The 22,735-nt window shown below is 45.2% G+C and overlaps 1 protein-coding gene and 1 long non-coding RNA gene across 3 annotated transcripts; one reads left to right on the forward strand and one right to left on the reverse strand.

The window, feature by feature from the left end:
- Positions 1 to 1,380: 1,380 nt before the first annotated feature.
- Positions 1,381 to 10,373, reverse strand: LOC144587531 (uncharacterized). Its single transcript, XR_013542674.1, has 2 exons — positions 10,278 to 10,373; positions 1,381 to 5,879 (listed from the first exon to the last, which is right to left on the reverse strand). It is a non-coding gene; the product is annotated as an uncharacterized LOC144587531 (long non-coding RNA).
- Positions 2,490 to 13,792, forward strand: LOC110069926 (tripartite motif-containing protein 10-like). Of its 2 annotated transcripts, XM_078388386.1 has the most exons (8): positions 2,490 to 2,888; positions 5,829 to 5,924; positions 6,297 to 6,527; positions 9,423 to 9,445; positions 10,344 to 10,462; positions 11,550 to 11,573; positions 12,250 to 12,387; positions 12,593 to 12,736. In XM_078388386.1, exons 1-8 carry the CDS (start codon positions 2,490 to 2,492, stop codon positions 12,601 to 12,603), a joined length of 1,041 nt encoding a protein of 346 aa, XP_078244512.1. In that variant the 3' UTR covers positions 12,604 to 12,736. The 2 variants fall into 2 exon arrangements, with proteins under 2 accessions (XP_078244512.1, XP_078244511.1); XM_078388385.1 differs by having other exon boundaries at positions 12,250 to 13,792.
- Positions 13,793 to 22,735: the final 8,943 nt, after the last annotated feature.

Raw genomic sequence — 22,735 nt, forward strand, 5'->3', positions numbered from 1 at the left:
GATGTGGCGCTCCCACTGAAAAGTTTGGAGACCCCTGGGCAAGATTATGGCAAGCAAATAATTTGAGCTAAAATGGAATTGGTGAACAGGTCTTTAAACTGAACAGCAGGGGAACAGCTTTTGTAGACCGGATCACACTAACTGACTGACCATTTCTGGTCAAGAGTGCCTTTTCCTCATCCCCATTGTGACTACAATGTCTCCCTCATGCCAGGACCCTGGCCTGTGTAATCCTGCCCATATTGCAGTGCTGCCTTTAGAGACGGGTAGGAAACGCTTGACTCTAGAAGTTTAATATGAGTAAGGCGACAAAAAAATGGTCTCAATGACCAGATAGCCGGGGTATAAATGGAATAAATAAATAAATAAATAAATAAATAAATAAATAAATAAATAAATAAATAAATAAATAAATAAATAAATAAATAAATAAATAAATAATGAAACTCAGCTGCACTGAAAGAGCGGTAATGATGATCAATTTCAAGCCTGGCACCGACCTTTACACTCTGTTGTACTCTGGACTCTGCCTACCTGGAAGAACAGCCACTCCCAAATGTTAATCTCACAGATCAAGATCTTCGAAGAAAGGCCACACAATTGTTGTACAAAGCATCCCACTTCTCTAGGGTTGTGTCAGGGTGATCCATAATTTGAAAGCAGTGGTTTCCATCTTTTTCTTTTAGCAACCACATCAGGAGCGGCAACAGAGAGGCCGAGGTGAGTGTTCCTTATCCTGATCCTTAAGATCTGTTGGGGGAAGATCCTCCAGAGTTTGTGGGGTTTAAGGATCTTACCTTTTGTGGTGTAACTGCAATGTTAATGAGTCTTAAGTGTTATGAGGATTGTGACCCCCACTAAATAGTGGGTGCAAGTGCTGACTGCTTCTCTTTCTCCTCTTTGTTGATGTTCTCTAATGGCTGCTCCCTGTCTTTAAAAGAAGCAATTAAACACTAACAGTTTCCATTCTGAGAAATCTGAAAGTAAAGACTTAACTTTGAGAAATTCTTACAATACTCATCACGAACTATACCTGGACTTTAGAACTATATGTACTGTAAGGGTTTTTCACCCAAGTTACACAGAGGGGGTCTTCTCCCTGCTCCGTCACACAGACTTTCATCTACCTAGATGAGTTATGCTCAGGAAGCCGGCGCACTCTTGTGGCCCACTCTTTCCCCAGCATACTCAGAGTCACTTACTCCTGGGTGCTCAGGGAAAACACACACACACACACAGGTAGTTGCTCCTGGTTGTAAAAAAAAAAACCCTGCATGAATCTCAAAACAACCCCCAATACTTCAAAGTCTCTGAGCGTCCCCAAACACTGGATTAGTATCTTCAATCCTTTACAGCTCTCTGAATGAAACAAAACTTGAGTAAAATTGTACAAGTTTATTAAAAAGCAAAATTAGCAAGCCATAACTGCTTGACAAAAGGGCAATAGATTCAGCAGTGAATACAAAAAAGTATTGCCAGGTGGAATATACAGATTGACAGAGTTCAAGGCATGGTAGGGCTTTCTCCCACACAAAACAAGAAAGACTCATCTAAGTTGGTCTGTACTTAACAAGAGCACACAGAGTTCTCCATAGCAGATAGTAACTGCTGTTCCCCTCACACCTCTAACTAGTTTTTTATATTTTAAAAAAAAATCACTTTACTAGCTTTGAGGGAGGAGAAGGAAAAAGGAAACAAGACAAGGTAAGGTAAGGATGATTTTTTAATGTTGCAAGAGAGGCAAGGCCCACTGGATCCGGCCCTTGTGGAAGTCTATAAAAGCTTAACAGTTGTTGCCCTCCTCACTGGCAGGAGGAGAGAGAAGCACAGAATGCAGCATAAACAGATCCGGCTCTTACACCAGGAAAGGATGAACTCCTCTTTGAATCAAGACCAAGCCCATAATGGGAGGGAGAGAAGAGTTATGACTTGCATTTATGGGAAGATCTGCATGACTCTAAAATCTTTCCCAGTTGTCAGATGCAAACAGGTAGGAGCAAGGAGGACTTTCTGAAGAAAGAGGAGAGGTTGGGAAAGTGAGTGAAGCTCTTCATTCCATGGCATGTGGTGGGTGGCAAGCATTCCCAAACTAAAACCGTAGATACAACAGAAGTCAAATAAATGTAGAACATTCAAACGAATCCTCGGCATGAACTCTGCTCCCAAGTTCTCAACTTACAGATGTAGGAACAAACTATTCTTTCACTACTGAAATTAGCTAGTGAGGTGGTCAGGCCAACTTTATTTATTTATTTATTTATTTATTTATTTATTTATTTATTTATTTATTTATTTATTTGATTTCTATCCCACCCGACAAAGACTTCTGAGAGGTCCAGGCCCAGAGAGGGACTTCAATGGAAATTGAATCCGACTGGATTCCAATGTCTTGCCCAACAGACATCTCTTCTTGCTTTGACTCTCTCCAATCCTGCTCTCTTCCACAGGTCCACCAAATGCCTCCTCTAAGCAGTTAGTCACTCATCGCCATGGCCTTATCTTCATCATCCACGTCTGTGGAAAATGCAGCCGGCTGCCCCATCTGCTTTGAATGTCTAACACATCCCGTGACCCTGGACTGTGGCCACAACTTTTGTCGAGGCTGCATCACCAAATACTGTGAGGAATGGGAATGGATGGGGGAACTGGAATGTCCAATTTGCAAAGCAAAGTTCCAGAAAGGGCACTTCCGTCCTAATTGGCAGCTGGCAAGTTTAGTACAAGAAATTCAACAGTCGCAAACACAGGATCTGTGTTTGCAACACAAGGAAAAACTGCACCTCTTCTGCAAAGAAGACAGTAAATTGGTGTGCTTCGTTTGCGAGCGATCCCCAGAACACAAAGAACATACTATGATTCTCAAGGAAGTGGCTGCCCAGGAATACAAGGTAGGAAGTTCTCTACATCCTTGGTAACAACATCCTTCCATTCTTTATACAAATAGGGGTTTTCTTTTCAGAGGGCTAGCAGGATTTTCCATCCGTAGGACTGATGCCAGCTATGTTCTGCCTTGACAAAGATTAAATTCCAGGGACAAGCCTTTGGATTGAAAGCACTGAAATTTTCCAAAGTAACATCAGAGTATCCTTTCACTCAAGCCGTCTTTGGTGTCTCCACTTCATGCATTATTTATTTATTTATTTATTTATTTATTTATTTATTTATTTGCTTGCTTGCTTGCTTGCTTGCTTGCTTGCTTGCTTGCTTGCTTGCTTGCCACTTTTGTCCTTGTTAAGCAATCCAGGGCAGCTCACACTAGATAAAACAATAGACTTTAAAAGGACTATATAAATATTAGTTTGTACAATCAGATGGGCATAAAGGATCACATCTCATCATGCTGGAAAGAGCTGCTTTGCGAGGAATGTTCTTGCTTAAAGCAACCTTTTCATGTGAAAAGGAATCGTTCTAGCCCAGCTCCAAATAAATAAATAAATAAATAAATAAATAAATCTGTAACAGTGGCAAAAAAGATCTAGTTTTAGCCATAGAGCCGGGTCAGACTGCTTCATGGTTTTCTGTACAGTACTTCATCTGATCAATTAAAAAAAAAACTATTACTAAACTAAATCACAAATAGTTTAAACTACAGACTATTTCTCCATCTGATCACATCAAGAGATAACACACACAGTCCAGAAGAAGAACAGAGAGGAATGGAAAATGGAAAATCACACTGGGGGAGGCTTCCCAAGAGGACCCTGTGGGAAATCACCACTCAACTGGGTGGATTTAGCCTTGACAAGAAATTCTTACAACAAATCCAGACATGACTTTAATTCTGTAATTTCTGGTATGTAAACAGCAGTCATGGGTGGCAACTTTGAGCCCCAACTCTGAGTTCTTCCAGATAAGACATTTGTACTGCCTTTCTCTGCCCAACCTAGAGGGTTTGGACAGATTTCCAGAGATTCGTTCCCACAAGCCGATTCCATCACCCCCAATGCTGGAGCAATAGAAGCAAAAAGCATTAAGATTATGAGCTAGGCAGGTAACGAGGTAAAGGAGACACCAGCCTAAAGAGAAAAAGGAGAAGGCCTTCTTGCTTTCACACCGCAGTCCTGCTCCTCTTACAGGAAATCACTGAGCAGTCAAAGGGAAAGAAAAGTCTGTCTGCAATCTTGTCTCTCCTGCTTCTTTCAATTGGTTCCTTTGATCTCCCCCTTTTTTTATTTGACTGGCCATTAACCTCCCTTTGGCAAGTAGGTAGAGACATTCTCAGATTCCTTAAGAAAAACAAGGTGAGAGGAGCAAACCTGGACTGCAGCAGGAAGGGCTGCATCATCTTCACAGCTTCCCAACTCATCTGATTACTCGATGGCTGGAATTCTAATGGTGTTTAAATAAGGTTTTTTTAAATTATAAGAGCTAATGGCTACTAAATGACAAAGTGCCAGGATACCAGTGGGTAACCTTTGGAAGCATATAACCAGGCAGGTGACCAAAATGTGTTGCATCACCTTGTCAAGTACAGTGGTGCCTCGCTTAACGAGCGCACTGTTTAACTACGAATCCATATAGCGATGTCGCATTTGCGATCGCAAAAGCGATCGCATTGCGATGTTTAGATAGGCTAAACATCGCATTGCGACCATCGGTAAGCGTTTCACTTACCGATCTTCGCATTGCGATGTTTTTTTCAACAGCTGATTGGCGGTTCCAAAATGGCCGCCCGCATTATTTTCGCGCCCTGCCCTCACTTACCGAGGGCGCGAAAATGACGGCCGGATGGAGAATCTTCGCTGAACGGTGAGTTTAGGGCCCCATAGGAACTAAGTTTAATGCGTTTCTATGGGGTTTTTCAATCCGTTTAGCGATGATTCCACATAGCGACGATTAATCCGGAACGGATTAACGTCACTATGTGGGGCACCACTGTAAATGTAGTTTGCTGCAGCAGGTTAGGCACATCTTGTGGATTCTGTCTGAGAAAAAAAGGTGAAATAAGAGCCCAACTAATTGCTTAAAGACCTGAAATCTGGCTACAGGGATGGCATCCAGAACACAGGAAAAGGCAGAAGAGTGGGGCAAGCAGTGGGGAAAGGAAAGGGGGCTACCAGAGTGGAACAGAGAAGAAAATTAATTCCATAGACAGTGCTGCTGCCAGAGAATCATCTCTCTGGCACAACCCCACATATGACATCTTAATTTGAGGAATCTGGATATGTTTGTGTGGGGATCCCTGTGCCTCCAGTTGTATTTGGGCTTGGAAGGAACTCTTCTTTAGCTTGAGATGTCTCTGAGCACTGCTGTGGTCACTTTGAAGCAGAAAGCCAGCGCTAAATTCATACCCCCCCCTGAACAAACAGGAACAACAACAACAACAACAACAACAACAACAACAACAACAACAACAACAACAACAACAACAACAACAACAACAACAACAGAAAGGAAGGAAGGAAGGAAGGAAGGAAGGAAGGAAGGAAGGAAGGAAGGAAGGAAGGAAGGAAGGAAGGAAGGAAGGAAGAAAGAAAGAAAGAAAGAAAGAAAGAAAGAAAGAAAGAAAGAAAGAAAGAAAGAAAGAAAGAAAGAAAGAAAGAAAGAAAGGCTGGCTTTGGGGATGGTTAAAGTCATCCAGGAAACAAACAAAAAACAAACAAGTGGTGTAAATCAATATGAGAGAAGCATCATCTTGATTCCTGGAACAATATTTGGTATGATCTATATGTGAAAGGGAATTCTAGAGTTACAATAATGACACTTCAAAACCCCAGGCCCAGGTGGGCAGGGATCTGTCATGGCAGGGGTCAGTCACATTGTTCAACTTCCTTTTCTCTTCTCCTTCTCTGTCTCTGAAGAAAGGTAAACTTCTGTGTTCTCTTCAGGATCTCCTCACCGGTCCTTTGGAGCTTCTGAAGCAGGAAAGGACACAAGTTCTGAAATGTAAAGAAGAAAGAGAAAAAGAAAGCCATGACTTGCTTGTAAGTGTAATTCTTATTAAGATGCCAAGTTCCTCAACCCATATAAGGTACAGTAAATGTCATACAAAAGTAAGGATTGCAAGTCAGAAGGCAATCCTGATTTACAGCACATTAATGGTTTAGAAGACCTGACCTATCATAGCCAATTTTTTAATGAAAGGAGATCCATAATATGAGACCATATGAATCAGAGCACTGATTTTGTATTCTTATTGGGTGTCTGATGGGGAACTGGGACATCCTTGTTTACAGGCCTTTACATACTGTTCAAAGAGTCTCATCATGTGAATTCACAATTTACAGAAACTGTGTTAGTTAATTCTCTCCCTGTCCTAACTTTCCTTTTCTCCCCTTTCTGTCTGTTTGTTGCAGAGACAAACAAAAGCAGAAATGGAAAAGATGAAAACAGAATTTCAGCAACAGCACCAGTTTTTGGAAGAACAGGAGAAGCTTTTGATGGCCCAGATGGAAGAGGTGGAGAAGGAGATTGCCAGGAAAAGGGAGGAGCACCTGGTCAGACTCTCCGAGAAGCTCTCCTCTCTTGAAGGTCTCATCTGGGAGATGGAGCAGAAGCGCCAGCAGCCCCCAGAGGAACTCCTGCAGGTAAGACCAGCAGGAGCAGAGCAGAAGATTATCCAGGGGAAAGCTGGCTCTCAAATACTTCTGTGCCCCTCCCTACAAAAGGAGTAAAGGGATCCAGTTTGAGGTACAGAGAGCCAGCTTTAGTACATGCCAGACAATCAAGAGAAACAGGACAGTGTGTTTAGCTCATTGTTGTTTAGTTGTTGAGTCATGTCCGACTCCTCGTGACCCCATGGACCAGAGCACGCCAGGCCCTCCTGTCTTCCACAGCCTCCTGGAGTTGAGTCAAATTCATGTTGGTCGCTTCGATGACACTGTCCATCCATCTCGTCCTCTGTCATCCCCTTCTCCTCTTGCCTTCACACTTTCCCAACAAAAGGGGCTTTTCCAAGGACTCTTCTCTTCTCATGAGATGGCCAAAGGATTGGAGCCTCAGCTTCAGGATCTGTCCTTCCAGTGAGCACTCAGGATTGATTTCCTTTAGAATGGATAGGTTTGTTCTCCTTGCAGTCCAGGGGACTCTCAAGAGTCTCCTCCAGCACCACAATTCAAAATTTAGCTCAGTACAGACTAAATACTGAAGGACACCCTTGCATTTTTCACTTCACTGACAATGCTCTGTTTCCCAGACCAGGCACCCTTCACATCTCCCCTTAAAACAGCGTAGCGGCATTGCTGGTCTTATCCAGCAAGGCTTCCCTCTTACACAGCTTCAGACTTGATGGAAAACACACAAACACATCATTTACATTCTGAGAATACTTTCTCGGCATAAAAGATATGATGTGCACAAAAGCAAATTTAAGACAAAGAAGAAAAGAAGCCTTGTGTAGCTTTCACCATCTCCCTGATCTCTCTCTCTCACACACACACATACCCAAAGAGAGAGAGAGAGAGAGAGAGAGAGAGAGAGAGAGAGACACACACACACACACACACACACACACACACACACACACACACACACACACACACACACACACACACACACACACACACACACACACACACACACACACACACACACACACACACACACACACACACACATTTATTATGTTATAAAACTCTTTTAAAATAGCCAGGTGACCTACAACCACCAGGCCTGTTTCCATAAAAAGGCATTTTTAATGGGGTTAACTGTTGTGAGAAGACAAACCTCCCTGGAAAAGACAATAATGGTATGAAAAGAAGAAGAAAGGGACTCTTGAGCTGGATTGACTCATTAGAGAAATCATGGACTGCAGGATTTTCAACTATAGCATAGGAGTTTTTTGGGGGGGGAGCATTAATTCATAGGGGTCCCCAAAAGTGGAAGCAAGCTGACAGCAAGTATCACTGTGATAGGTACTGCCTGATGGGGAGTCCCCCCCATTTGGCTAATTTTGCAGTTCGGGTTCCTCTTGCTTCCACACTGCCCTCCAGTTTTTATTAGCCTCCCTTTCAGCCCAACAGGGAGAGACTCACCAATATCATATCCAGGCATTACTGAGGAGGGAATCCCCAGACCCCAGGAGGAAGAAGCAGCCCTCAGTGGAGGAGAAACCCCATTTTTCTCCCGATGGATTTATTTATTTATTGTTGGATTTATATCCCGCCCTTCTAGACAGGAGTCTACTCAGGGCGGCTCACAGTATATAGCACACAAACAGATAAAAACAAAATCGACAATAATATGATCAAGATGGGAGGATAAACAATAAAAACCAAGAAAAGTACAATCAAGAATTGGCATGAGGCCTAAAGAGCCAAGTTTTTATTTGACTCCGAGCGAGAGTGCCAGGCAGATCTCTGGTGGCAAGGTGTTCCAAAGTCGAGGGTCCACCGCCGAGAAGGCCCGGTTTCATGTTCTTTCTTTTCAGGCCTCTCTCGGTGTCAGGCTCCTCAGCCGTCTTTCCTGGCTATGGAGAGTGACTCGAGTAGATCTAGGTGGGAGAAGGCATTCTGCCAGGTATGCATGCCAGGTCTCCTCCAGAATAAGATCTTGAATAATCTGGGATTTATTGGACACAGACCTGGCATTCAACAGCACCAGTTTTAGAGTGGAGGGACGGCCGATCTGACTACCTCGAGACTGGCAGAAGGTCACAGTGCCAGAACACGGAACAGCCTTCAAACATCTGTCCACTCTTCTTCTGTAACATGCAGGCACTGTGTCAGCCCCATATCTCCCTCTTCCCATAATCACTCGGATGTTAGAACCCTTGCTCGGGTGGCAAGCCCTCCTCTCCATACCAGAAAAAGAAAATTAAGGAAATTAAGTAATAGTCTAGGTTAATACAATGAAATAACAACAATTAATTAATACAATGAAATAACAACAAATTAATAAATTTAATACAACAATAATAGACTAAGCAATTATCCATACCAGATTGAACAAATTATTAATTAGCAAATTATCAATTTAACAAATTCAATAGAATTTGAATCAAAAATTTAAATATAGTTTAAATTAAACAATTTAGATAAATGTAATTAAATGTACATGTGATTCTAAATACAGCAGTATAATACAAGCAGCAAAATAGAACTAAAATATAACTAAATAACATATAACATATAACAAAAAAGAAATAAAATAAAATAAACAGAAAATTAACACAAGAATCTCCCCCCACACACAATTGGACCAGTCCTGCAGCACACTGGCCACAGTGTTTAAAAGACTTCACACCCCCATCCCACCCACCATCCCTTTACTCTAAGAAGAAACCAACTCAGTGCCTTCAACCCTTGCCGGGACAGCAAAACAACTGGTATCTCATTCGCTTCCTCATAGGCAAACCCCAGGTTTCTTCAAGGTGCTGACCCACCTACCCAAGAAAATACTTTGAGACACCCCCTTAGGGATCATGACCTACAGGTTTGAAACCCCTATGCTAAACTCTTTGTTCCTTCTCTCTTTTCCCTCAGGATGTTAGAAGCATCTTGCAAAGGTAAGTGGAGCCACTCATTTCCATTAGTGCTTCATGATACTGGAAGGGCCTTTGTGTAAGAGAAGTGGTCTTGTATTCTGGTGGAGAGATAATGTTGCTCTCCAGCATCACAGAGTAAAACAACGGGTATTAACAATGAGCACCCCATTTCTCCCACCCAAGAGCCCTGTCACCGTACAGTTCTTTCCTCCCCTCCCTGGCAGACAATTCTGAACATGGCCAAAGAGCCCGAAAAACCCACAACAACCATCAGATCTCGGCCGTGAAAGCCTTCAAGAATACACAATGAAGACTCTTTGTTTCTAGGAGTTTAATTGAGGATATTTGGAAGAAGCTCCCCACCAACACCGCAGACTGTACCAAGTCTCCATAAGCCAGTTTCAGCTATTTTAAACCATTGGTTCTTAACCTTGGGTTACTCAGGAGTTTTGGACTGCAACTCCCAGAAGCCTTCACCACCAACTGTGCTGGCTGGGGTTTCTGGGAATTGCAGTTCAAAAACATCCGAGTAACAAAGGTTAAGAACCACTGTTTTAAACAATTGAAACAGAAGTAACTAAATGGAAACTTCGAATCTAGGGTTTCTTCCCTTGTGGGTGAGGAGGACAGAGGCCCTTAGATCCCTCACAAACCCCCAAAGGAAAAACTACAGACGCAGACCACTTTTGAGGAAGAATATCTATATTTTTTTTAATTGAAAGGCCCTGAGGAGAGTCCACCAGGTCTACTGAAAAAGCCCCTAAGATCCGCCTGCTGCCTGAGGACCATATAAGGCCTATGTCTGCCCTACACTTTGTGCAGGCTTCTTTATCCATTCAGTCCCTTTATTTACCTTCAGATGAGAATCCTGGCTTGGATAGGATGGGTGCTGAATAAACCTTAGTCTTCTCTCCATCAGCCATGAGAAGAAGGAGAAATTTCAGTATCCTCCGGCTTTCCCTCCTGAGCTGAAGTCGAAGATTCAGGATGTCCGAGATAAAAATACCTTTCTAGCTGAGAGGATGAAGCAGTTCAGAGGTAAAGCAGAATGCCGGCAAAAATTGACTCTGGTTCTAAAGGGAATGAGAGAAAGTGTGGTTTTTATTTTCTTACTGTCACAAACTGCAGTCGAGCTAACAAAGGCCCAGCCATTCTTTCCTTTTCCTGCTCTCAGAATAGACCCAACATAGGGTGACTCTCTGGCTTTGTGCAATGAGGTGGAAGGAGGATCTTGATTGTAGTGAAAAAGACAACATTGTGTGGGTGGGTGTGTTCCCTCCTGTGTGTATCCGGGGCACCCCCTTCACAGCAGTTGCTCATCTACGTAGTTTAAGGAGGTTTCTTCAGTTTTCAAGTGCCACAATTTTTCTTAAGACATTGACAGATCACCCAGCATTTTAAAATCTTTTTGGAGCTTTTAAAAACACTTTTTGGCACTCCAAACATTAGCATTTTATCAGATTGCCTGCATAGGAACTGAGGGCTGCAAAAGTATTTGCTAATCAGAACTCCAGTCAGATATATTAATAGGTGCTCTCTGGGACCACCTCAAAGCTGCAGGAGTAATGCATTAAAAAACTTAGTCTAATTTTTTTAAAAACACACACAATAATTGTTACTGAGAATAAATTACTAGGAGAAACTGGCATTTTATAACATTTCATAACAACACATTTTATAACATAAAAAGTATGGGAAGTTTAAAACATTTGGTTCACTTGAAAAGAAATAGAAGGAATTCATGATGCTTCAATAACAGAAGGTATGATGATGATGGTGACAAAAGTTCTACACTTCTGGTGAATTTCTTTGAGAAAGAAAAGGGACAAAATGATAATTAAATCTGCTTAGGATGCATAATAATTAAATCTGTAAAGGATGCAACAGGCTAGAAGATGTCCAGTCTTCATAGAATAATTATCTCAAAGTTTTAAAAACAATCCGTTCTCCAGATTCCTTACTCAAATTTTGAGTAAAGTAAATTCGAAGGAATTTTCTGAAGTGAACCAGTACCTTTGTAGTTTCTACTTCATTCTCCGTTAGAAGCCTGTGCAGTGGCAATAAATGGATGTTTTGTGTACATGAGCCCATGTTGTGTGACCTTTGTATCTTTTTGCTTTCACAGATGCTGGATCCCTAGCACAGAAAGGTAGGTTTCTGATGGCTCACACATTAATGGAAGGGATGGTTGCATCTGTCAGAATTTGGTTCTCTTTATAAACAGAAGGCATCCTCCCTCCCTATCGGAAGGAGAATATCCTTCTCACCCCCACTTCCACCATATTGGAGTGTGATGCTTTCACACACGTTCCCTCAGGAGGGCCAAAGCAAGTTCAATTATCCTGACCCTGCCACATTGTTGTTGTCCCTTATGAGACCAGCTTTGTGTAAACTGATAGTCGTGTGTGGAAATTCCCTGACGAGCAGATGGAGAAACTAGAGGGGCACGGCTGGGGCAGGATGGCACATACCGTATTAGATGATGCCTGTGGAAATAGACCCCAGATGTTGTGAGTCACACCAGTAGAGTGATATCCAAAAACAAGCTACTAAAAGACAAACCCCAAAGAGAAACTGATATAAGACCCCCATGTTGTCATTTTCAGGTCACACCTGAAGTCACAGATCTCATCAAAGAGCAACAATTCTCAGGGAATTTGAAGAGGAGGCCTGGACTCACCTTCAGATAACACACATATGGAGGGGGGGGAGAGGGAGAGAGAGAGGACTGATGGGGAAACAGAGACCAAAGTCTATTAACAAACTCAGGCATGAACCACATCCTTACTTTCTTCTCCTCCTTGTCTCTCTTTGTCCCCAAACAGCAAATGTCACTCTGGATCCAAAGACAGCACATCCCAAACTCATCCTATCCGAGGATCACAAAAGTGTGAGACATGAATTAAAGTCGCAAGATGTTCCCAACAATCCTGAGAGATTCAACATCTGGCCTTTTGTGCTGGGTAGTGAGGGGTTCACAGCTGGCAGACATTACTGGGAAGTCACTGTGGGAAATGAGGGAGCTTGGGCTGTGGGGGTGGCCAGGAAGTCCATACGGAGGAAACACAATGTTGGTTTGGAAACGAAGGAAGGGATCTGGGCTGTGGGGAAATGGGAAGGTGAATATAAGGCTTTCAGTGATCCTCCCCAATCTTTTCTTCCCTTCAGTGGGAAGCTGAGGAGGATCCGGGTGTCTCTGAGCTATGAAGAGGAACAGGTGGCCTTTCATGATGCCAATACAGCATCCCATCTCCACACCTTCTATGGAGCCACTTTCTCTGGGGAGACCCTTCTCCCCTTCTTTTGTGTGGATGGAAAAGGTTCCCTCACAATTTTAAGGCAGCCAAGCTGACCTCAGAGGGAAATCAACCCTGAACACAATTGTGTCTCCTCCCCCTTTGGCAACCCCCCCCCCCAAGAGAAGCTTCTGGCCAAAATTCTCTCCAGAAAACAATCTGAATCAAGATAGAAGGGGATCTGCTTTTCTTCCTCCCTTTACCAGAAATCTTTTCTCCCTTTGCCAAGGAATTCTTAAAGAGACACGTAGCCCCTTTTCCTAAGAAGCAGTGACCTGAAATCTTTTCTCTGTATTTTCCGGAAGAGTGCTACTCTTTGTTTCTAGTCTCTCTTTTCCTTTGCTCCAACCTTCCAAAAGCTGTGTGTTTGTTCCTAAGATGCCCTGTCTCCAAAATAAAAAGACACCATCTTTCCTTCTGTGTTTGTTCTTAAGATGCCCTGTCTGCACGATCCGCCCCCAAAATAAAAAGACACCATCTGTCCTTCTCTCAAGAGCCCCAACCCCGAGAATGAGGAAATCTTTGTGACTTGTTGGAGGAATGTGCCATTTTCAGGCCAAATCTCTGACCTCAAGAAAACTAACTTGTGCATTTCCCTCACAAAAATAAACATGCTCATTGTTTTGCTATTATAATGGGCTGGTGTGGTTTTGGATGGGCTTGCATTGACCTAGAACCACAGAATGGCATTGCAGAGGATGGAGAAGCTCTCTCTTAAAATATGGGTGTTTGCAGAACTTGTGTGTAATTAGCACTGATGCTCCAAATTTTCAGACAATTCCTCTTCTTTGTATAGTGTCTATTTCCATGAACATGTTCATCATGGAAGAGAACTAGAAATATCTTCCTTGTAGGATTATTGCCCTAAATAAAGGTGGGGAGACTTTTTGGGAGTTAATATTAGATGGCTTGTTTGGTGCTTCCCCCCCCCCTTTTCTAAATAATAACTGCAAAAGGTGTGTAGCCATCCACTTTAAAATTGCAATCTCAAATACTGTGTTTCCCCGACACTTTGCTATGTCTGCACACTAGGAGGGAGAATGCAAAAAATAAAAGAGACATATTTTTTCTTGATCAGAGTCAAGCTTGTTTGTCTCCACAACTTGATCTCCCTTCTAACACCCTATGACACATCAAGTTCTGATAAAGATACATCCTGCAAATGGGCAAAATGCCTGCTCATCACGCTAACCCATCTCTACCTGATAAACAATGCATAGACTGGAGGGGCGGGGGGGAGGAGTAGCCATTGTTTATAAATCCAGCTTGGAGGTTACTAGGCGCTCCTCGGTGGTAAAGCCGGGTCTAGAGGCACTCCACGTGTCCATTGGGGCCAGGGATGGTATTGGGTTTTTCTGGGTTACCGCGCTCTCCGCGATCCAGCGACTTCCCTTCCGGAGTTGACTGACTTTGTCTCCGCAGCACTACTGGGATCCCCGAGGCTTTTGATCTTGGGCAATTTCAACGTGCACGCAGGGGCAGAGCCATCTGGGTCAGCTCTTGAGTTCTTGGAAACCATGGCTTCCTTGAACATGTCCCAACATGTCAACGGCCCCACCCACATGGGTGGTCACACACTGGACCTGGTCATTTCCTCCAGTTGGAGCAAGTGTGATCTGGTAGTGACAGACCTCATGTCAGCCCCCTTGCCATGGTCAGATCACCACCTAATAAAATGTAACCTCACAGGGGCTCTCCTCCCTCGCAGGGAGCAGGGACCTATTTCTATGGTCCGCCCTCGAAGGCTACTGGATCCGGCTGGATTCCAGGACGTCATGAGAGGGGTCACGGTGGACCTGGCTAGCGCTCCTGTCAACGCTCTGGTTGATAGCTGGTCCACCTTCGCAACCAGGGCTATAGACATGATCGCACCTAAACGCCCTCTCCGTCATAGAGCTCGTCCAGCGCCCTGGTTTAACCAGGAGCTTCGAGCACTGAAGCGACATAGGAGAAAGCTAGAGCGTAGGTGGAGGAAGAACCCGACGGATTATAATAGGATAGCTGTCAGGGTTGCAACTAACCTTTACCTGTCTAAGGTAAAGGCTGCTTGTTGAACTTACTTCACTAACTGGATAAGCGAAGCGTCCAACCAGCAGGCGGAGTTATTCCGTATAGTGCACGACCTATCCGGAACTGGTCCGGATGATAGGCCTCCCCCTAGTTTTTCACCTGACCAGTTTGCAGCCTTTTTAAAATCTAAAGTGAAGGCCATCCAACGGGACCTCTCTCCTTTTTTGAACACAGTGAGTTGAGCAGAGATGTCCAGCGCTCCGTCTTGCCCGGTAACCCTGGACTCCTTTCAGCCTGTCACGCCTGATTCTGTGGCCAGAGTGCTTGACCGCTGTCGAGCCACCACCTCCTCCTTGGACCCTTGCCCGGCCTGGCTAATCAAAGCAGCCAGGCTGATAACAGAATGGGCCACTGCAATAATAAATGGGTCTTTCCTTGAGGGCAGGTTTCCCTCTGCCCTCAAGGAGACACTCATTAGGCCCATAAGAAAGAAACCTAATTTGGCGGTGGACGAAATTGGCAATTATAGGCCTGTCGCCAATATTTCTTTCATGAGCAAAGTGGTCGAGAGGGTGGTGGCTGACCAGCTTCAGGCACATCTGGATGAAACAGATGCCCTGGATCCTTTTCAGTCGGGGTTCAGGCCATGCCACGGTACAGAGACGGCATTGGTCGTCCTGTATGATGACTTGTTGAGGGAGGCCGACAGCGATAAAATTTCTTTGTTGGTCTTCCTCGACTTCTCGGCAGACTTCGATACCGTCGACCATGGTATCCTCCTGGGGAGGCTCTCTGAGTTGGCTATCGGTGGCTTGGCTCTGGCCTGGTTCCGTTCCTTCTTGGAGGACTGCCCCCAGAGAGTGCAGCTTGGGGAGAGTATTTCGGCCCCGTGGAGTCTCAATTGTGGGGTTCCACAGGGGTCAATAATCTCCCCAATGCTGGTTAACATCTATATGAGGCCGCTGGGTGGGGTCATCCGGGGGGTGTGGAGCATCGTGTCATTAATATGCTGATGACACCCAGCTCTATATTTCCTTTTCACCAATTGCAGGTGATGCCGTCCTGTCCCTCCAGTGCTGCCTGGGGGCCGTACAGCAATGGATACAGGAGAACGGTCTGAGGCTGAACCCGGACAAGACGGACATTCTGAGGGTGGGTGGCCTTGTGGATGGTGGCTTGGGAAACTCCCTCATGTTTTGGGGGGTGGCCCTGGCCACGAAGAGTGGGGTCCGCAGCCTGGGGGTACACCTGTACCGGATGCTCACCATGGAAACGTAGGTGGCGTCGGTAGTCCGCACCGCCTTTTTCCACCTTTGGCGGATTGTCCGGCTGCGACCTTACCTAGACACGGGGGCGCTCACTACCTTAGTACATATGCTCGTAATTTCTAGATTAGACTACTGTAACACGCTCTACATGGGGCTTCCTTTGAAGCTGATGCGGAAACTTCAAGTGGTGCAGAATGCGGCGGCCAGACTCCTTACTGGAGTGAGAAAATACCAACATATCTCTCCTACTCTGGCCATGCTGCACTGGCTGCCCATCTGTTTCCGCATTGACTTCAAAGTGTTAATGCTTACATATAAAACCCTAAACAGTTTAGGACCTCGATACTTGGTGGAACGCTTACTCCCAACTAGTTCTACCCGTGTCACCCGTGTGAGCCAGGAGGTGAGGCTGAGGAGCCTGATCCCGAGGGAGGCCTGAAAGGAAAGGACACGAAATTGGGCCTTCTCGGTGGTGGCTCCTCGCCTCTGGAATAACCTACCTCCGGAGATTCGCGCTGCACCCTCGCTGGGTACTTTTAAGAACCAACTAAAAACGTGGATGTATAGGCAGGCCTTCCCTTCCAGTTAATTCCTGTCCTCTTTCCTTTCCCCCCCTCTTTAACTGATTTATTTTGTATTTTTCCCATCTTGCAAAATCATTTAATTAATTAATATGTTATAAATTTTTCTTGAACTTCTTATGGTTTATGTTGTAAGCCGCCTAGAGTGGTCGAAATGACTAGATAGGTGGGGTATAAATACAATCAATCAATCAATCAATCAATCAATCATCATCATCATCATCATCATCATCATCATCATCATCATCATCATCATCATCATAAATGGAGCTAAGGATAGCGTTGTGGAACTTGTTTTCACACCCAGGAATCTGTGCTAGGACCTTTCTCATGTGCACGTCATGCATCTGATGAAGCATAATATTTTTACCTTAAAAAACCAAAGAGAGCTGTGCAGTCCTTACAGGGTACAATACAGGAGAACGTGATACCTTAATTAGACCACTAAAAGAATCAAAGAATCTGCTAGCATCTCTGCATTGAAGTCCACTCCGCAGGTATGTACCAGTATCTCTGGGCACACCGGCTCACTGTCATTTTTTTCACAAAAACACTTAGGCAAGGGCTCTGGACGGCTGCTCCCCTTTGCCCACGCTGGTCTCCTCCTTTCCCGCACCGGCTTTTCGGCCTCTTAGGAAACCTGCTGTCGGTGACCCTCGCTCGCTATGGGAACTCCGTCCCGAAGCACCAGGGGCTGGTTTGCCATCGACTGGTGGACCTTCTCTCTGAAGGACAACAAGAAATGTCCTTGCTTTCAGCTACAGCTACAGTGTTTATTGATTACACAAAATAAAAGGAGTAAATCACTGTTATAAAATTGTTGACAATCACTGTTGTTCAGACACTAGCTCACACAGACTTTTCCCTCACTGACAGGCACTTTCTCACTCTATCCAACTCTTTAATCACTCATCTTTCAAAACTGTGATTTCTCAAACTCCTCACACACACCTTATATAACCCAGCTCCTCCCACTTCTGTACCACCCTCCGTCCTCTCATTGGCTGAGTTTCCCCTGCCCAGCTGTGACGGACAGGTGAGAGCAGAGCTGAACGCCACAGCCGCTGATGGTACCTGTCTGTCATGGGTTTGGAGGGAAAGTTCCATCCTATGGGGAGTGGAAGGCGGGACATCAGGGGGGAGGAGCTGTACTGTATATATATATGGAGCTGATGTGGAGAAGAAGAGTTGGAGTCTGTGTGTCAGACTGAGTACTGTTACATACAGCACTGATGTTACCTGTCTGTCATGGGTTTGGAGGGAAAGTTCCATCCTATGGGGAGTGGAAGGCAGGACATCAGGAGGAGGGGCTGTACTGTATATATATGTGGAGCGTGTGAAGAGAAGCTGGAGAAGAGCTGAGAGAAGAAGCTTGAGTGGGAGTCTGTGTGTCAGACAGGGTACTACTGTGTGTGAGTCAGTACCAACCTGATAGGTTCAGGTGTCTGTATGGTTAGCCAGAACTGATAGGTTCAGGGTCTGTGCTTCAAGTTAAGTGTTCTGTGTGAACCAAACTGTGTGTATGTATGATTGAGACTAAGCCACGTTACTGTATCTTATTCACTTGATCATTTTATTTTCCCTGTGTGTTATTTAAATAAACCTTGTTCTTTTGTTTGTTTAAAAATCCATCCCTGGTCTGTGTGACTTCTAATAGGGAATGGTTGGTGGCAGCTTAGTGAAACTGTGGCATATCCCAGTAGGTCTGGGGTTGTCACATTGATTGGTGTCCAGCGTGTGGGATACGACTGGTCCAGTTGTCCAGTAGTCCAGCAAAGCCTTGGCAAGTGAGCCCAGAGCAAGGGGGGTCTAGTCAGGGACAATCTGAGGGCGTGTAGGTAATCTTCTAGGCGTACCTCACGGGGAGGTGCGCTAGTGGAAGAACGTGCCAACTGGGGACTAGATTAGGGAGCTCTGAGGCAACCTGTTTTGGCGGGAAAAAGCTGAGGCAAAAACTGTGTGAAATAGCAGTGATCTAGCTTGTCTGCTGAGAGGCCTAGCAGAGGGGGGGTAGACTCTGGCTGGCTACAGTTGCAAGTTAGTGCTGAAGAACAGCAGCAATCTATCGAAGGCTGGTTCTGAGGCAAAAGAAAGAAAAGAAAAAAAAAGTGGTCGCTTTATTTTGAGGCTTGACTTTTGAGAGCAGCCTGTTCTGGGGGGGGGGATTATGCCCTTGACTCGAAGCCAAATGGCAGAAATGGGTGAAGTGAAAGACCCCCAGGTAGACCAAGGTTCTGAGGATGAATTTGGCTCAGTGCAGGGTGACAGCACGGGAGAACAGAACCCAGAACTCAGAAAATTGCTCATAGCCCAACAGCATGACCTGAGGGTGAGGGAGATGGAGCAAAGGGAAAGAGAGAAACAAAGACAATTTGAAATGGAATTGCAGAGAGAGAGAATGGAAAGAGAAGAAAGATTGGAGAGAGAGAAAATGGGGTTTGAGTTAAGAAAATTGGAACTGATGAATCAGAACAATAATAACAATAGGGATTCTGAGGGAGGCCAATTGTCTAAAACTGACCTGAAGAAATTCCCTGTATACCACAAGGGAGATTGCCCTGAGGTGTTCTTTTCCCTCGTGGAAAGAGCGTTTGTGGACTTCTCAGTAAGGGAAACTGAGAAGATGACCATCATGCGATCTTTAATCAGTGGCAGCCTGGCAGAAGTCTATGCAGAGATGCCAGAGGAACTGATGAAAGATTTTGCAGAGTTTAAAAAACTGGTGTTTGCCAGACATGGGATAAATGCGGAACAGCTGAGGCAGAGATTCAGGTCACTCACCAAGAAACCAGAGCAGACTTTTACCCAAGTGGGGGCCCAACTGGTGAGGCTGCTAGAGAAATGGCTATCTCAGGAGGGAACAGAGACCTTCCAGCAGCTCAAAGACCTGATAGCGCTGGAACAGTTTTATTCAGTCCTGCATGGGGAACTGAAGTTCCAGGTGAGGGAAAGGAAACCTAAATCTGTGGCAGAAGCGGCCGAAATTGCAGATTTTATTTCCCAAATAAGAAAGCCCTTAGGTGAAGGGAAATCGATAGGGAAACCTAAAGAAACCTACAGCAAGTATTCTCAGGGACCAGGGAAAAACCAGCAAGTGGGAGGGGCCCATGGAGAAGGGAAGCCCTCAGACATGAAACCAAGACCTCAGATTTTGGAGGGAAAACCAAAAACAGATGAGAAAGACTCCAAGTACAGCAGAAAATGTTATTTCTGTCAAGGAAAGGGCCATCTAATCTCAGAGTGTGAGAAATTAAAGCAGTTAAAAGGAAATGTGCCTCATGATTCGAGTGGAACCAAGCCAAAAGCTGTGTTCTGTGTCCAGAAAGAGCAAAGCTCCTTGCCACAGAGGGAGCCTGTTGCCATGGCGACTCAATCTGGAACAGTGACATCTGCTGATCAGGCTGAGGAAAATGGTCCTCTTGTGGAGGTCAGGCGCTGCTTACTTGTGAGAACAGATTCACAGTTGTTTGAAACAGCAGGGGTGGACGTAGGAATACTTGACCATCAGTATCGGGGGTTAAGGGATACTTGTTCCCAGGTGACCCTGTGCCATCCAGATATTATTCCTAGGGAATATATAATCCCAAATGAGAGCATGAAGGTGGCAGGGATTGAGGGGCAGGTGATCTCACTGCCAGTAGCGGAGGTACCTGTGAACTTTCAAGGCTGGAGGGGAGTTTGGCGGCTAGCGATTTCAGCGACTCTGCCAGCAGCCGTGCTCGTGGGAAATGACCTGGCTGAACATGTGAAACGGGTGCTAGTGATTACACGCTCACAAGCCACCACGGGGACAGTTCAGGGGGGTACTGATGAGCCCGAGACGGAAGCAGAGGGGAGTGCCGAAGCTGTGGTGGAAACCTCAACCACAGACAGCAGATTTGGCCAAGAGCAAAAGGCAGACGCCACTCTCCAAAAGTGTTTTGAACAGGTGACTGACGCCCAGCTAACACCTGAAACCCCAGTGAGATTTCTAGAGAAAAAGGGGATTTTATATAGAGAGACCCTGAGGAATATCTCAAAAGGGGGAGATGGGATCAGAAGTCAGCTAGTGGTACCTGAAAAGTATCGCCCCATGATCTTACAAAGGGGGCACTCTGACATGTTTGCTGCGCACTTAGGGGTGAACAAGACACAGCAGAGAATCACACAGAATTTTTACTGGCCTGACATAGGGAAGCAGATCAGGGAGTTCTGTAAAAAATGTGATGTGTGTCAGAGGCAGGGGAATAACCGTGACAGAACCAAAGCGAAGTTGTGCCCTTTGCCTGTGATTGACACCCCGTTCAAATGTATAGGAGTGGACAGTTGCTCTGCCCCATGGCATTTATGTCATGGGGTTCCTCAGGGCTCGATACTGTCCCCCATGCTGTTTAACATCTACATGAAACCGCTGGGAGAGGTCATCAGGAGGTTTGGGCTGAGGAGTCAGCAATATGCTGACGACACTCAGCTCTACCTCTCGTTTTCCACCAATCCAGGTGAGGCGGTTTCTGTGCTGAACTCGTGTCTGGACCTGATAATGGACTGGATGAGGGTTAATAAATTGAAACTCAATCCAGACAAGACGGAAGTGCTGTTAGTGGGTGCTTCGCCGGACAGGTTGGAGGGCCACTTCCCTGTCCTGAATGGGGTTACACTCCCCCTAAGGGACAGGGTCCGCAGCCTGGGGGTGCTCCTGGACCCCAGTCTAACTTTGGAAGCTCAGGTGGACTCGGTGGCCAGGGGTGCCTTCCTTCAGCTGCGGAAATTATACCAGCTACGGCCCTACCTGGACGAGTGGAGTGTCATGACAGTTACACATGCACTGGTAACATCTCGTATTGATTATTGCAATGCGCTCTATGTGGGGCTGCCTTTGAAGACGGTCCGGCGACTGCAACTGGTTCAGAATCGAGCTGCGCGGCTGGTGAGTGGTGGGGCCGCCAGAGAGCACATCAAGCCGATTCTGTATAATTTACACTGGTTACCAGTTGCTGTCCGGGCCCAATTCAAAGTGCTTGTTTTGACATATAAAGCCCTAAACGGCTTGGGCCCTGGATACTTGAAGGACCGCCTCCTTCCATATGAGCCTACCCGGCTGTTAAGATCTAGCCAGGGGGCCCTTTTGAAAGAGCCATCCCTCAAGGAGGTAAGAGGGATGGCTTGTAGACAAAGGGCCTTCTCGGCAGCTGCCCCCAGACTATGGAACGCCCTCCCAACTGAAATTCGCCTGGCGCCGACACTGATGATATTTCGGCGCCAGGTCAAAACCTTCCTGTTCCAGAAGGCTTTTAATTGAAATAACATTAACTGTGGGTCTTAATGATGGCAATTTTAATTGTATTTTAATTGTATTTTAATTGTATTTTAATCATTTTATTTTATTGCATTGAATTTTAATTGTTGTAAGCCGCCCAGAGACCTTTGGGTAGAGTGGGCGGCATATAAATTAAATAAATAAATAAATAAATAAATAAATAAATAAATAAATAAATAAATAAATATTGTGGGACCTTTGCCCAAGGCCACAAAGAGGGGGAACCGGTTCATTCTCACCATTGTGGACCATGCCACGAGGTACCCCGAAGCCATTCCCTTGACTAACATCGAAACTAACACAGTGGCAGATGCCTTGGTGGGGTATATGTCCAGGATGGGATTTGCCTCAGAAATAATCACAGATTTGGGCACATCGTTTACATCAAAGCTCATGAAACGGTTATGGCAAATCTGTGGAATTAAACACAAGGAAACCACTGCCTATCACCCCGAAAGTAATGGGTTAATGGAGAAGTTCAATAGGACTCTGATGCGCATGATTAGGGCTTACTTGGCAGAGAATCCAAACAATTGGGACCAGAAGCTGCAATCCCTTTTGTTTGCTTATCGATCAGTGCCCCAAGCCAGTACCGGGTTCAGTCCGTTTGAACTTTTGTTTGGGAGAAAAGTGAAAGGTCCACTTGATTTAATCAAACAAAATTGGGAACAGATCACCCAGGGTGACCCACAAGATGTTGTGACGTATATAGACACTTTAATGAATGACCTGAAGAGAAACCTAGAGCTAGCAGCAGAAAACCTGCAAGCTCGGAAGGTCAGACAGAAAACCTGGTATGACCAGAAAGCCAGGGAGAAGCACTTTAACCCAGGGGAGGAAGTGCTTTGGCTTAGGCCCTG

This window comes from Pogona vitticeps, chromosome 2 (genome assembly GCF_051106095.1).
Source record: "Pogona vitticeps strain Pit_001003342236 chromosome 2, PviZW2.1, whole genome shotgun sequence".
NCBI classification, from domain to species: domain Eukaryota; kingdom Metazoa; phylum Chordata; class Lepidosauria; order Squamata; family Agamidae; genus Pogona; species Pogona vitticeps.

Coding starts and splice junctions, on each gene's coding strand:
- LOC110069926 (XM_078388385.1), top strand. CDS start 2,490: ATGGCCTTATCTTCATCATCCACGTCTGTGGAAAATGCAGCCGGCTGC. Junction 9,446..10,343: donor GTTAGAAGCATCTTGCAAAG/GTAAGTGGAGCC, acceptor TCTCTCCATCAG/CCATGAGAAGAAGGAGAAAT. Junction 10,463..11,549: donor GAGGATGAAGCAGTTCAGAG/GTAAAGCAGAAT, acceptor TTGCTTTCACAG/ATGCTGGATCCCTAGCACAG.